Source organism: Callospermophilus lateralis, chromosome 3, assembly GCF_048772815.1.
Source record: "Callospermophilus lateralis isolate mCalLat2 chromosome 3, mCalLat2.hap1, whole genome shotgun sequence".
Lineage (NCBI taxonomy): Eukaryota > Metazoa > Chordata > Mammalia > Rodentia > Sciuridae > Callospermophilus > Callospermophilus lateralis.
Window position 1 is genome coordinate 75,546,984 of NC_135307.1, and position 14,987 is coordinate 75,561,970.

A 14,987-nucleotide genomic window follows, 5' to 3' on the forward strand; every position below is an offset into this window, starting at 1 on the left:
ACAAAGGAGCTGCAGTACATAGGGTCTATTCTACCTCCTTAGTTTTATGTTGCTAGAAAATGAAATAAGCGGAATTAGTTTTGATCAATCTTAAATTATGTTTTCCTAAACTAATATTCAGAAATAGTCCACCATTTACAAATAATAGGAAAGCTCATTGTAATTTACAGTCCTCAAGTTGGTGCTTTGCTGTGTTCCAGGTCCTAAGGAGATCCTGATCCAGCACATTGATTCCTAGTTTGTCAAAGTCAAGGATGCCATGAGCCATTAGGTATTAGGGAGCCTGCTTCCCTCCCCAAGTCCAATTCATCCATGCAGAGGCAGCAAAAGCATCCATTCCATAAGTTTTCCTTAAAGGAAATGTTTGAATCAACACCCTTCATGTGATTTTTTTTTAATCCAGTGGAAAAAGAAGTCAAACCCTAACAAGCTAAATAGCATTAAAATGTAGTAAGTAAGAGGAATATTTAAATGGACAAGCTGAAAAGAATCTTCCAAGATTAAACATATAAAATTTTAGCATGAATGATTAAACCTACCATTAAAAATCCTTAAGTACTTTTTTTAAAAATGTTAACACTTTTATTTACCTAAGAACTGGAATAGATCCTCAGCATTCATGAGATGGCAAAGATTCAACATGGTAATCAGACACACACTGGGGTGACCTTAAGCATTTTTCCAATCACTCTAAGCCTAAGTTTCCTCATCTGAAAAATGGAAATATTATATATTTTTGTGGAATTTATATAATTCAGAAATCAGTTATTATGTACTTACTATGTGCAAGACTCTGGGTGATAAGCCCCTTATGTAATTATGGCAATATATTACATGTGATTTTTCACAAACACTAATTCTGCTTTTTTATTCATTCATTCAATAATTGGAGAGGGATTATGTATGTGTAGCTATCTGCACAATGCTTGACACATACAAAGTGCTAAGGAAAAAGAAAAGATGAGAAGAAAAGAAAGAAAAAGGGAAGGGAAAGAGAGGGGGAAGAGAAGAGATGAGAAAAGACAAGACAAAATAAGAAAAGCTATTATAAGTTGAGCATCTCTGATTCATAAACTCAAACTCTGAAATGCTCTTGTTGGTGCTCAAAAAGTTTCAGACTTTGGTGTATTTTGGATATGGAGCTTTTGGACTAGAGTTGCTCAACCAGAAAAACTTACACAAATATTTCAAAATTTAAAAAAAAATAACCTTCAAAATCTGGAACATTCTGTCTCAAGCATTTCAGATAAAGGATATGCAACTTGTACCATATAAAGAATATCCTCTGGTCATTTTTAGAACTACCTGGAGAAAATAAAAAAGATTTGGAGATCTAGACTGTGTTTGTGAGTTACCTAAATAACTGACACACTCAGAGCTGATCACTGTTTCTGGGTGACACAAAACAACCTGGTTCAGTTCAAATGCTTGCCTGTGGTCTTAAGTGTGGTACTTACTCTCACATTGACCTATACTCACCTCTCTGTCAACTTCAAAAAAGAACTGAAAATTACTCTTTGGGAGTATTTCATAAACAAAAAGACACAAATATGTGGCCCAGACTAGCCAAGAAGTACAGGAGGAATATACTAGAAATAATTTAAAGACTTACACCGCCTTTCCTCATTCACTTTTTCATTCATTCACTTGTATTACCTCTTTCTCTTCTGTTCCAAGTAATTTTGTTTTCCTATCTTCATTTCTTATTCACAGAAGTTATAGAATTTTGGGGTCAGAGGGACTTTGGAAGTCACCTAAGATGTCACAGCTGTTTTTCTAAACAGGCACTAATCTTTGCAATGGAGAGGCAGTGTTCTGCTCTGAAATCAGGCTGCTTGTTTTCAAGTAGAATAATGGCAGCTCCTACCCCATCTTAAAGGAGTTGCTGGAATGAATAAATAAGATAATATATGCGGGGCTGGGGATGTGGCTCAAGTGGTAGCGCGCTCGCCTGGCATGCGCGCGGCCCGGGTTCGATCCTCAGCACCACATACAAACAAAGATGTTGTGTCCACCGATAACTAAAAAATAAATATCAAAATTCTCTCTCTCTCTCTCTCTCCCTCTCTCACTCTCTCTTTAAAAAAAAAAAAAAAGATAATATATGCACTCAATAAACAGGAGCCAGTCTTATTTAGAAGTACTATTTTATGCCTGGTCCAATGTTAAAGGCTCATCTTCTACAAATGAAACCCAAGCCACTCTCTCCTCTTTAGCATATTTCCATTGTTCAGGAAGCTCTAATCATTGCAAAGTTTTCCTTTACTTTGAGCTAAATGCACTGTAGCTTTACTCACTGCCAGCCTCATAAATATAAAATTTAACCCCTCAACTTCAAGCCCAAGGAATTTCCCAAGTAACCCATGACAGTTCTCTGTTGTCTTCTTCTCAGTTCACCCTGGCCTCCAGGTGTCCCCACCAGCCAGCCTCTCTCTTCTGACCATATCCCGACTTGTCCATCTCTTCAAACTGTGTACTGGGAACTGCCCTCCAGATTTCAGGGGGCAACTGACAGGTAATGTGGCACACGCCTGGCATCCCAGCAGCCTGGGAGGCTAAGGCAGGAGGATCACAGGTTCAAATTCAGCCTCGGCAACTTAGTGAGGCCCTAAGCAACTTAGCAAAACCCTTTCTCTAAATAAAAAATTAAGAAGGGCTAGGGATGCGACTCAGTGGTTAAGCACCCCTGTGTTCAATCTCTGGTACCAAAAAAAAAAAAGGGGGGGGGGGGCAACCACATGGTGACATCATTCATACAAAGTTCTAAGGCTACTAAAAACCAAAAGTTCTTTTCATGCATGTTATTGCTGAACCACAACACTACTCTAACTCACATCAGTGACCAGCTTGATGACACGCTGTATTGGTTCTCCCTCTTTCCCTGTTTCTCTCTACCTAGCTTCCTTTCCCATTGCGTGGGATCTGTGTCCCAAATAAACCACCTGCACAGCCAGCCCTTGCCTCAGGCTCCACTCTCCTGGGGACCCCAGGCTAAGTCACACTCCATCAGCACAAATAATGATGTTGAATGCATGAGCCCCGAGGCACAGCACCAGAGACCTCCCTTCAGGCTGACAGCCACCAGAGTCAGGCCTGTCAGTCACCAAAGCCACTCTAAATCCACACAGCTAGACTCACCTGCCCTACTTCTCTCCATTTGATTCATCAGGAAATGGGGGTTTATCAAGGCTCTGCTGAAACCTAGATATGCGATGCCCAGCAGAATCCCTGTGATCTACCAGAGCATGCAGTCTCTCCATGACTGCTATCTCCCTTTCTTTCCCATTCCCCCAGAAAAAAAGAAGTGCCATTAGCTCACCATGGTCCATCCTTTCCATTCTTAACAAACTGATGCTGGTTCCTATTTTCTCATCCAAATGCTCACAAAGCATGGTAGCTTATCTAAACGCTCTTATGGGATCTTGCACAGAACCAATGTTAACCTCACCAACCCAACAATGCATAGAACCTCCTTTCTCCCACCTTTTCCCTTTTAGAACTGAGACAGTAGTCTTTATCTTGAGGGGTGGATGCTGCTGATTCCTTTACCTCTGCAAAAATCCAAAAGTGCTTTAACATTGACATTTTTGTCACACATTTTAACTGTTAAAATGACATGTTCAGTGCACATGCACAGAAATGTATGCAGCAGAGGCAATGTTATGCAGGTATTTATGCTGCACACAGACACTTAAATTGTACTGACAGATCAGGACAGGCTGCTTCAGAAATTCCAATGATTGCACTTTATGGGAGTATGCTGGGGAAGTGGGAAGAGATCTCTCCCATCCAGCCTCTGGAGCTGACATTCTTGCTCTTTACAGCTCAAATTTAAAGTCCACAACATCAGCAAAAAATTGAAATATAAAAATAAGTATGTCTTTCCAGGAGCCTCATTTGCCATGGGACACTAATCATTAGAATGCCTGGAAATTCCAGCAGGGACATGTTCAAAAAGCAAGGGGAAATGAGACAGAGTCCAGCTCTCCTGTTCTCAGTTGGAGCTGTGAAAGATCGTTCCAAGAACCAGGCAGTGAATTATTGCTGAAAGCAGTATATAGAATGCTCAGTAGTGTAATGAGTGATCACACTACAAAGACAAAAAGCTTGCCTTGCTCAGAGTTTATGTATATAACACTTCAGAAGATTTTTAAGACAATGGTTCCATCATATGAAACACACTTGCATCACAGAAATGCTCTTTGAATAAAGCAGTCTGTGGGTTTTTCCAAGGCCAGAGAGAGTCTGGTGTACATTACCAGTTAAGACTGACCGAAGAGTGTCACCAGAAGCACACTGTCCTGTCCCTCTCTTCCCTCCACCTTCCAGACACGGGTTGTCAGTAGAGCAAAGAATGGTTCGCTTTGCATATGAAGCTACCTTAAAACTGTAAAAGAAACTCTGAAAATGACCTTTCTTGTAGCAGAAAATTCAAGTGGGCAAAAGAGAAATGAACCCCATCCTAACACTACCATCGGAGTCAGTTTCAAACCTGACCCTAAATGAAGGCTCTAATAGGTTAGTGACATTAGATTGAAGTTGAGATGGTGGAAAGAGCATTGAACTGAGGAGAGTCCAGTTCTAATCCCAGATCTGCTGGCCACGGCTTTGTCAATCAGTATTTCATCTCACAGACTGGGGACCATGCTCAGCCACAGATTTTCCTCCCTGGAAAGTTAGGGTTGGGAGGAGAAGACTGCAGGCATCTGCTTCCCACAAGCTTTCATGTAAGTTTTCATTTACCAATGAAAACCTTCTGATCCACATCCATAAGACTTAAAAGCCACCGCACCAAGTCACCTCTAACAGTCTAGGTTCTTTCCACTCAAAGTGAGATCCACAGACCCACAGCATCAACATCACCTGGGAGCTTATTACAACTGCAGGTCAGGCCTCCTCACAGACTTCCTTAATCAGAGTTTTCAGGAACAAGATCCCCAAGTGATTTGTATGCACATTAAATTTTGAGAAGAACTGGTCTGACACGTTTATATTTTCCTTTAAGTGTTTTAGATGTTATTGCTTAACACAAGTCTAATCAAAGTATACTGCAAAAGTATCCTACTGGGAGGAACCAAGAGAACTACAACCAAGTCTCAGAAGTTTATGGATGCTTATGAGGGGTGAAAATATTAAGTGCCCAGAGGTTTTGTTTTCCTACCTTTAAATGTTAGAAATCATGTGTTTGGATTGACTCAGGGATGTTCCTTCCTCCATTCATCAAGAGATCATACCTAGTGGACAATATGCTTCATGCTTCCCTCTCTCTAACCTATTCATATTTATCCTTCGAAGGCTCAGGAAGCCTGCCTCTGACATGACACTTGCATGGAGTCCCCTCTATGCATGGTTTTCCAAGTGAAACTGGCATTACTGGTATTAAAAAGGCAAGAATCTTGTGAGCCCTAAAGCACTTGTTTCAAATGCCACAATCAGGTTGACATCTTCTGTTCATCTTCTTCTTTTTTTTTTTTTTTTTTCCTTTTGGATACTGGGGATTGAACTCAGGGGAGCCACATCCCCAGCCCTATTTTATTAGACACAGGGGCTCACTGAGGCACTAAGTGCCTCACTTTTGCTGAATCTGGGTTTGAACTCATGATCCTCCTGCCTCAGCCTCCCAGGTTGTTGGGATTACAGGCATGTGCCACCGGGCCAGGCTTGCTTCAGCTTCTTGCACAACCCAAGTCACCGTGAGTGAAAGTGAGACCTTTCACTTGACTCCAGTTTGGTTCTCTCATCAAAACAACACCGTTTAGCAACTGTTGATAGTTTAAGCATTACATCTGTGTTTGTTTAACCTCCACAACTTGAGTGTAAACTCCTTGAGGTGAATTATTACACTGACTTCACCCTTTGGCAGAGCACCCAGCTCTCTGTCGGGGTATCTGGTGAATGTATATGTACTCAAGAACTTAGCCCCACATTTTTTTTTTCAGGCTACTGATCACCAGGTACCATGATTATGGTAATATCTACCACATAGAAGAAACCACAGAACCATCTGATATTTTCCCCCTCATAAACTAAAATCAGAAAACTGTAGTAAAATGTTGATATGTGGAGTGGGAACAAAAGCCAGAAATCAATTTCTGAGTTCCAAGGAGTCACAGGCTCCTACATAAAAACAGGTTAGTTCTTGGGAACCCCAAACTGGTTCTCAGGGTGCTGCCTTCAGAGCTAGGCCCAAGCCTTGAGTAGCTAACCCAAAGAATGTTCGATTCCTACTCTGAAAGTTCTGCTTTCTTGGGGAGAATCCTGCCTCAGGCGGCTACCACCGAAGCAAAAAATAGCTCAGAGGAGACGTCTGATTCTGCATCTTAATCTATGTGAATTGGATGAGCTCAGTCAGGCCTTAGCAGGAATGATTAGGGGGGATGAAAAAGTGGTGATTACAGTAAGACAAAGATTTCTATGCACCCCACACTTTCCCTAGCAACTGGATTTACAGGACTTCACTGATGAATGGAGACAACTCCCCAATTTCTCCTCAAGGTGAAGCAGTGTATATCCCTCATCTCCCATTGTTAAGTCTCTTCAGAATTACCCCTCAGCAGACAGACGGAGCAGTTTTCAATTCCTTCTCAGCACCCCCAACCTCCGTTTGCCCCCACTTGTTTACTTAACCATCAACAAGCCAATCTGTCTGTTGTGAAGCTTGTCTGCCTCGTACTTGCTTTGATGAGGCCTGTTTATAACACATACTCAGTGGCTGAAGCCCTTGAGCAACTAAGCTAAACAACTAAATCCAAATAATTCACAACAAAGAGTACGAATGTGTATAACCTGCTACAATTCACAATCAGTAACTTGCTCAGTCGTCCCAGACCAACCCAGAGAAAATTACAGCACCCTCAGTGAAAAGGATTTCATATAGAGGGCCCCTAAATATCTCATTCAACCAAATGATTTCTTTCTTTTCACATTCACCAACTGAAGAAAAAAGTGTTGACAAGTTATTTGAGAAAACTGGGTCAGGCTGCCTGCTTTTTTTTTTTTTTTTTTTAAGGACCCAACATGATAGAGTAGAACAATGGAGGTAAATGGTAGGTAGAACACAGCAGTGTTTTTAGGGTTCCAAGTCCCCCCTAAACTCTTCTTCAAGATTCCTCACATGAAAAGATTTCTGACCATTTAGGAAAATACCATTTATATCAATTCCACATTAATGAGTGGTGAACTTAAATCTGAAGGATGAAATAGATCCTTGCTGGGTCATTAACAAGGACCTTCCAGATCATAACAAGGTTTTTTTTTCCCAAAAAAATCATATTTTTACTGATGAGAAAACTGAGGCTCAAAAATTAATCAGCCTAGTCTGATGAATTTCAAAATCTATACTACAAGAATCTTCCATAAATCATGCGCTCCTGTGGGTATACACAGACACTTGAACACTACTTCTCTTTCCTTCTCAATCCTTCTTCCCCACAGCCACAGTACACTGATGCCCCAAGACAATGCTACCAGAGGCCAAAACAGAAATTGAACTCATTTGCCTCTTGCTCCATTTTTTCCTCTCTGAGAACCACGCACGTACCAGGAGAACTCTTCCCCGAAAATATACAAATACGTGAATACAACACTCAGCATACACACCCACACCCACACCCATAAACCATAATCCTCACACGTACCATATATGACACACTACCCCTACCACACACAGACACCTCCTAATCCACCCCCCCACATCAAACACTGCATAACCCACATGACCCACACACCACACACGCACACCCTTTTCATCTTTTAACTCTTCATCTTCATTTGCAGCAGGCCCCTGTCTTAAAGTCTTCTTCCGTTCTTTATCATCTCTGAGGGATTAACTCTAAATTCCTTGGCTGGCAAAAGTCCTGTCCACACAGTGCTTCTGCTTCTAACTGCTGCTCTTTAGAACTCAGCACTCTATATTCTTTCAGCCAGTCTGAACTTACCATTTCTTGCACAAAACCAGTCCCTTTTTCAAATCAATGCTATTTATAAATTTTTTTTTCCTGTTTGGAAAATATCTTCTTGCTTGTTCTCTACTATCCTCTTTACCTACTAAACCAACTTTTATTCACCCTTAAAGACTCTACTCAAACACATCTTCTAGACCCCTGCCTCTGGCAATTAGCTGCTAGATTCACAATGCCCCCAGTACTCTTTCCTCCATACTTTTAATTTAATCCCATATTTATGCACCTATGATATTATACTAATTATTGACTTAACACTGAGAGTTATATATCATGCACCTGGTCATGAAATACAGTAAGATACCTCTGTATTCCCATTGTATAAGACTGAGCCAGAAAAATAGTAGGCAGTCAGAAAATATTTGTTGAGTGCATAAATGAATTAAAGAATTACAAATAAGATATTATTCATATCATCAGGAAAACCTCTTCTACTTTACTCCATTTGTGATCTAAAAAAAGGGGGGGGGCTTTCTAAAGTTATGAGGTGCTGGAAGCAAGCCTCAACTTAGAGAGATGACCATGACCAATATCCAATGACCAGATCTGGAGTGAAAAAGAAAAATAACATGTGCGTGCACACGCGCGCGCGCGCGCACACACACACACACACACACACACACACATCCATAGGGACTGTGTAGGTCAGTTTTCCATCACTATAACATATGCCTTGAGATAACAAACTTATAAAGAGAGAAGTTTATTGTGGCTCACAGTTCAAGAGATTTTAGTCCACAACAGGTTGGCCTGATTACTCTGGGCCTTTCGTGGCATATAATGGCAGAGCAAAACTACTCAACTTATGGCCAAGGAGTCAGAGAAGAAGAGGAAGGGGCAGGGTCTCATTGTCCCCTTCAAGGGCATGCTCCCAATGACCCCAAGATCTCCTACTAGGCCCTATGTCTTAAAGGTTGCATACCTTTAAGTCAAGCTGGGACTAAGGCTTTAACACATGGGCCTTCAAAGGTCATTACAGAACCAAAGTATAGTAGGGCCTGAAACAACTATTTTCTTTGGATCTCTGATAACCATGAACCTGAGGCAAAAGATCAAACAGTGAATCACTGGATTCTCAGTAACTTTAAGAAAATGAAAAGTAAATATTAAAACATATCCCACAGATCTCAGATAAACCATGTTTAATGTTCAGGCTCTCTCTTGATTTAAATATAGAGTCCTGCAAAAAACAACCAAATTCACACAATTACTAATTATTTGTTTCTTTTCTTTTCTTTTTTTTAAACTGAATCAAACCCCAGATATGAATTTGGTTCCCATTTACCAAGTTTTAAAATCTCTAAACACTAGAATAAATGCTATGTTTTAATTGATGATTACAAAATAAATAATACTGGATGACTTTGGTAGAGAAATCTCAGCCACTCAATGAATGAGTCATCCTGCACAGCCGAGTTTTCTGAATTGGTAAGAACAGCTCTGGAGGTTAATTATCTCGGGTGTAAATATTTCCCAAGTATATTGAACACTTCCCCAGCTTCTTAAGAAGTGTATTTTTTAAAATGCACTCTTTTGGTAATCTCCTTTAGTAAGTAGAAATTATTGGCTTATATCATCAAAAACAGATGCCTGCAGGGTCAATTAAGGTTTCCCACCTCAATAGTTCAAAGCCTTCAGGACTTGTGCTCCAATTCTTGTGTCTGAAGTTATAGTTTTTCTCTTTCCTTCTTGTCATATTAGCAGGGGCTCACTTTTCACTGCTGATTACAGAAGACTCTCACCCTATTCTAAATGTACTATTCCCAATACACTAAGGATTATTTTTCAAGTTAAAAAAAATGTTAGGATTGTGTTTAGAATAAAAGTAAGAATGTTTTGAAAGGGGGGGGGGGTCTCAAGTATTCTCTGGATTTTTATGCCATCTACTCTGTTAGTGTTGCAAAGTGGACATTTTTTGCCTCCTTACTGTTTCTTGGCTAAGTTCCAGAAATGCAGAAAGGCACAACAGGTATGCTGGGACAAATCTTGATGCTCTTTATGATGCCTACCCTCCAAAAGTAAACTAGACCATTATATGACCTCCCTAGTGATTTTCTGTCCTGGCCACACAACAAAACAAGTACAAAGGTTTCCATGCAGGCAAAATGTTTAGGATGAATGATTAATCCAGAAACTGGTAGATGGTCCCCACCTTACATAACGTTTCTATATTTTGTACTTCTGCATCATTTAGCAGCACAAATAGGTAGGCATTATAAACAGGTATGGTTAAATGAAAAATTTCCAAATGACTTTTAAAAATCACAGAGGTTGAATTTTGTTGAATTATATTTTTTTAAACTAAGTCACTCGTTGTTAATATTATACATCTAATTACTCACTAAACCGATAACTGCTATACTGGGAAAAAATCCTCTCCATTACTCAAAAGGAAAAAAAAATATTGCTCGGCATTTAAGTAACATGAAGATGATTATCATTAAACAGTCCCTACAAGAGTCAAAGTCGAGCATTCAACATATAAATGACTGTACTTAAATTTTTCACATTCGACAACATGAAAAAGTTTATATAATCTTGTTTGTCAAACCTGAGAAAGCAAAACCAAGCAGGCAAACCGAGCTACCCATTGGCATTAAAGACAGAAGCAGACAGAGTGGACCATCAGTCACCTACCTAGTTATGTTTCTACACCCTAAGGAAGAAGGCTGGCCCTTCTACTATTTATGAATGTGGAACTCAACCAAAGGGGGCCCTGCCATTGCCACCCTGGAGTAACTGTGTGAGCTGTCAGGCTTGGGATGAATGGAATCTCCCTCAGAATGACCCTCCATACTTGGCAGTGCAGGATCCTTTGGGTGCAGTCAGGAAAAGGCCAGTGAGAATTTCCAGCAGTCACTTCCACCCTATGATTCTATATATGGAAACATCCCATTCTAGCTTCTTCAGCATCAGGAGCGCCATACCAGGGAGGAGGAATGAGGAAGAGGCTGGCTCTCCTCTCCCTACTCTGAAGGCACACTCACTTCACTGTCTCCCAAGCCTCCATGACTGGACAGGACCTTGTCATCAAATAGCCCAGACCTCTTCCTATTCTTGCAGGCCAGCAGCTCTAACATGGAACAGCTGGAAGAGGACCCTGCATTCTTTTCTCTGCATAAACACTGGGGGCTCTGTTCACCCTCCAGCAACAGCATGAACCAAAGAATTTCCCCATCCAAAATCACAACCGTCAGACTTTTCCCCCACCCCCAGTCTCCCCTTACTACCAGGATATAATTTCAGTCTGTCACCACACGTACTAGCAAATGGCAAACTGCTGGACCTTGGAGTATAGTCACTTCCTTACTAGTTGAGGTGTCTGTAAATACTAGCAGGGTAATGTGAAACAATTCTATTTCTCAGGAAAGTTTCCTAACAAAAAGGACTGAGGAACCCAACCTTAGTTGGTTGGGTTCATGGCCTGTTCTTCCAACAAGATCCCTATCAACATGTATAACGTCATGACCAGTAAGTGAAGCCACATCATATCCGTACTGCAAATGTCATCTTAATAGTCTGTAACATCTATATATTATTATGAAGACGAACCTCTAAAACCGTAATATTCGTGTAAGCGGGGTGGGAGGAGAGAAAAATAAAATTGCATTTTCAGGTATTCTTCATACAGCCTAACCCGAGCTTGGCTGCTGAAGGGCAGTCCCGGGCTTCTTCATGTGTTGCTGAAATCCAGAGCCACGTTGCCCAAAAGAAGAAGGGAGGGGGGCGGGTGGAAGCCCAGAAAATCCAGACTCTACGTGACCTGACTTACTTATTTCCCAGGAAACTGCATGAGAGAAAAATCAATCATTCATGCTACCGTAGCTACCACACGGAATGGACTGAGGAGTTCACAGTGGGCAAAACACCAGAGCAGCCAGCGGAGGTAAGTAGGCGGCGAGGACCGGGTGTGGGGAGGAGGGGTATATGTCAACGGCCCCGGGGCGGGTGCCGTCCGGGTCCCCACCAAAGACGGTCAAGGGGCGGGGCTCCGACCCCAGGCGGCGAGACTGGGTGAGGGGCAGGACCGCGGTGGTCGCGCACTTACCCGGGCTGTTGGCCTCGCCTTCCAAGACGTGCAGCTCGGCGCAGTCGGCCAGCGAGTGCTCCAGGCAGAGCTGGAGGAAGCGGGCCTGGGTCTGGCTCACGCGCTTGAGCAGAGACAGCAGCGCAACAGTCTGCTCGCACTCGTTCCAGCCCTTAAACCAGCCCGCCAGCACCCCGACCTGGTCGCGAAACATCATGGTTAGGGGGCCGCCCTCGGTCTACAAAGCCCCTCGGCGCCCCTACCCGCCCCGCCCGCCCCAAAGTTTGGCGGAGCCGCAGCCCCGCGGCCACCGGAGACGCGTTCTGGTTCCAAGGTGGCTCTGGTGCCCGGACGCTGCAGGTACTGCCTCGGCTCCTGCCTCTCTTGTCTGGTTTCAGTTACGTTCCGGTGGTTCTGGCTGATTTCCCCGGAGACGATGACAGACAGTAGCACAGAAATGTTTCTTTTTAAAAAAAAATAAAGTAAAATAACGAATTTAAAAATAAAATCCCTCACAAGGCACACAACTGAATGAAGAACGCTCTCTTTTCCCCCCTTCTCGTAGCTTCGGGATGGTGATTTCCGGCGTCCCGGGGTCTTCTCCCCGCTGGGTGGCAGCTCGGACCCTTCACACCCGCATTCCCGAGCGGCGATCACCACTGGAAGAAGAGAAAGAGCTGCAGTGAGACCTCCGCCAGTGGAGGAGCGCGCCCAGGGGGACGAGTGCATCAGAGGGTGGCTGTGGGTGGGGGCGTCCCGCGGAGGTTGAGTCCCGCAAATACCGGCCGCTGGTCCGCACCCTGGTGCGGGAGATGGGCTATTCCCGAGCGGGGAATGGCTAGAAGCCCCTTTTCCAGGTGCAGGGGGAGACCCCGCAGCTTCCTGTTGCTGCGGCTGCGAATGGCTAGTGCTCCCCTCAACGCCCCACCCGGGGTGGCTTCAGGAGCTGTGCTGCGAACGCCAGCACCAGCAACAGATCTTCCCCGCGCAGAAAACTTGCAATGCGGCTCCAAAGGGGCGCGGGGGTGGGGGTGGGGGCTAACGCAAAGCAGAGGCGGAGGCAACGACAGCCCGAGTTCCTTCCTCCTCCACCTCTCCCTCCTCCTCCTCCTCCTCCTACCCCTTCCTCCTCCTTCTCCTCCCTCCTCCTCCTCCTTCTTCCCGAGAAGCAGCCGAGCGGCTGCAGCTCCATCTACAGCAACAGCCAGCATCTCCACCACCAGGCGCCCCTCTGGATTTAGGCCGTGAGCAGCCGCGGCAGCAGCTCGCGACAAAAATAAACTCTCCCCACCCAAAGCTCCGAGCCCAGCGGGCGGCGGCGCAGCACAGAGCCTGGCTCCCCAGCGCCGCGCCGCGCCACTCAAGCCCACCCGGGAGGTCTCCCAGGGCCTGCTTTGCCTGGAGCGATCAGCCGTGTGCGTGCGTGAGCGCGCCTGTGTGTGTACGCGCGTGTATGCTTGAGGCATCCTGCCCCCGCCGCCGCCGCCCACGGGCGGGTCGGTAGGGCCCAGCGCCTCGTCTGTGCGTCCCAGGCCGAGGCCGCTGGGTTGCGGGAGCACGCGGCGCACGGAGTCAGCCAGAGCCTGCAGCAACGCTTCTACCCGCAGCAGGGCGGCACGGCGGGGAATGCAGATCACCGCCATCCGCACACGCCCCCCAACGACCGCGAAGAAGAAAGTTCGGCTTCGGGGACTCCCCCAGTTCTATCTCTGTGGTTGCCGCCGCCAGCGGGGCGGAGAGCCCAACGGCTCGGCAATCGCGGGGCGGCTCGCTCCCAGACTCCTGCTACCCGGTTTCCAGAACTTCTCGGGTGTAGGGGCAAGGAACCCCGGTGACCAATGGGTCCTCCTCCAGCGGGGCGAAGGGAAGGGACACTTACCTTGGCGCGGCTCATCCCTGCGGCTCGGGGCCCTACTCGCGGGTCCGGGGCCGGGCGACTCTCAGCGGGGTTGGGGGCTCCCGGAGCGCCGTCCGCGGGCCATGCCGTCGGGGCAGGCGGAGCTGAGGAAGTGCTGCGCTGCGGGTCCGGGGCGCTGCTGCTGCTGCCGCCTCCAGTGTCGGCTCGCGGAGGACTGAGCCGCCAGAGCCGGAGCTCCCCACATGCTACTGATTAACATACACCATTACATCATGGGCTTGGCAGGGAGCGCCCAAGAGGGGGGAGAGGAACCCGGGCGGCGGCGGCTGCACGCGGGGGGAGTAGGGGGGAGGATCCCCGGACCCAGCAGGCGGTGGGGGGGGGCAGATTCCTAAGTGGGGACCAGAAAAGGAGGAGAGCGAATGGGAGGAGCTGGAAGGAGCGGAGGGGTCGGGTTAGAGGAACCGCTGAACGGAGCAGAGAAGTTTGGGGAAGAGGAGGGGTCTGGGTGAATTCCTCACTGAGTGCGGTGGAAGAGCCCGGGCTCAAGAGCCACCCAAGTCCGGACAGAAGGGGACCCGGACGACGCTTAAGCGGGGGCGGTGCTGCCACCCGCTGCTCGTCCTTGGGAATGTGGTTCACCAACTCGGGTGACCCCTGGATCCTGCTGGGGCCCGTGGGTGGCTGAGCTGGGTGACCCGCGGACAGCAGACACTCGGAGTCACTGCCTGTAGGGATCTGGACGGGTTCCGGGGGTCGCGAACGCTAAAGGGAGAAAAGGGAGAAAGGTAGTGCGCAGAGCTGGACGTGCCTGGGCACCGGCTCCCTGCGGCCCTCGTCCGTGGAGTACCAAAAGTGCCTTGCCCCCACGCCCCTCCGACTAGGTAGAGTGCTAGATGCCCTTTGCCTCCTGGCCCCCGGCGCCACTCCTGGTACTTGTTCTCCCTGGGGAGGCGGCCGACTTCAGTGGCCCGCTCGCAAGCTATGCCTGGCGCGCGGGCTGCGGCTTCGGGCCTGGAGCAGGGACGAGCGCCGCCCCGGGCGACAAGGAGGCGGGGCGGGGCCACCTGTCAGCCGGTCGGAGTAGCTGAGCCGGCAGCCTTTACCTGGACCTGGAGCTGGCGTAGGACAGCCGGAGGCC

General features: G+C 46.3%; 1 protein-coding gene across 2 annotated transcripts in view; it reads right to left on the bottom strand.

Moving 5' to 3' along the window:
* Positions 1-14,071, bottom strand: part of Samd4a (sterile alpha motif domain containing 4A) — a 209,572-nt gene extending 195,501 nt beyond the window's left edge. For both annotated transcript variants that reach the window (XM_076850474.2, XM_076850473.2), the window contains exons 1-2: positions 13,868-14,071; positions 12,010-12,647 (exon numbers count right to left, since the gene is read on the bottom strand). In XM_076850474.2, the coding sequence (XP_076706589.1) occupies positions 12,010-12,205 (196 nt within the window). In that variant the 5' untranslated portion in view covers positions 12,206-12,647; positions 13,868-14,071. The remainder of the gene's footprint in view (positions 1-12,009; positions 12,648-13,867) is intronic.
* Between the last annotated feature and the right edge of the window lie 916 nt (positions 14,072-14,987).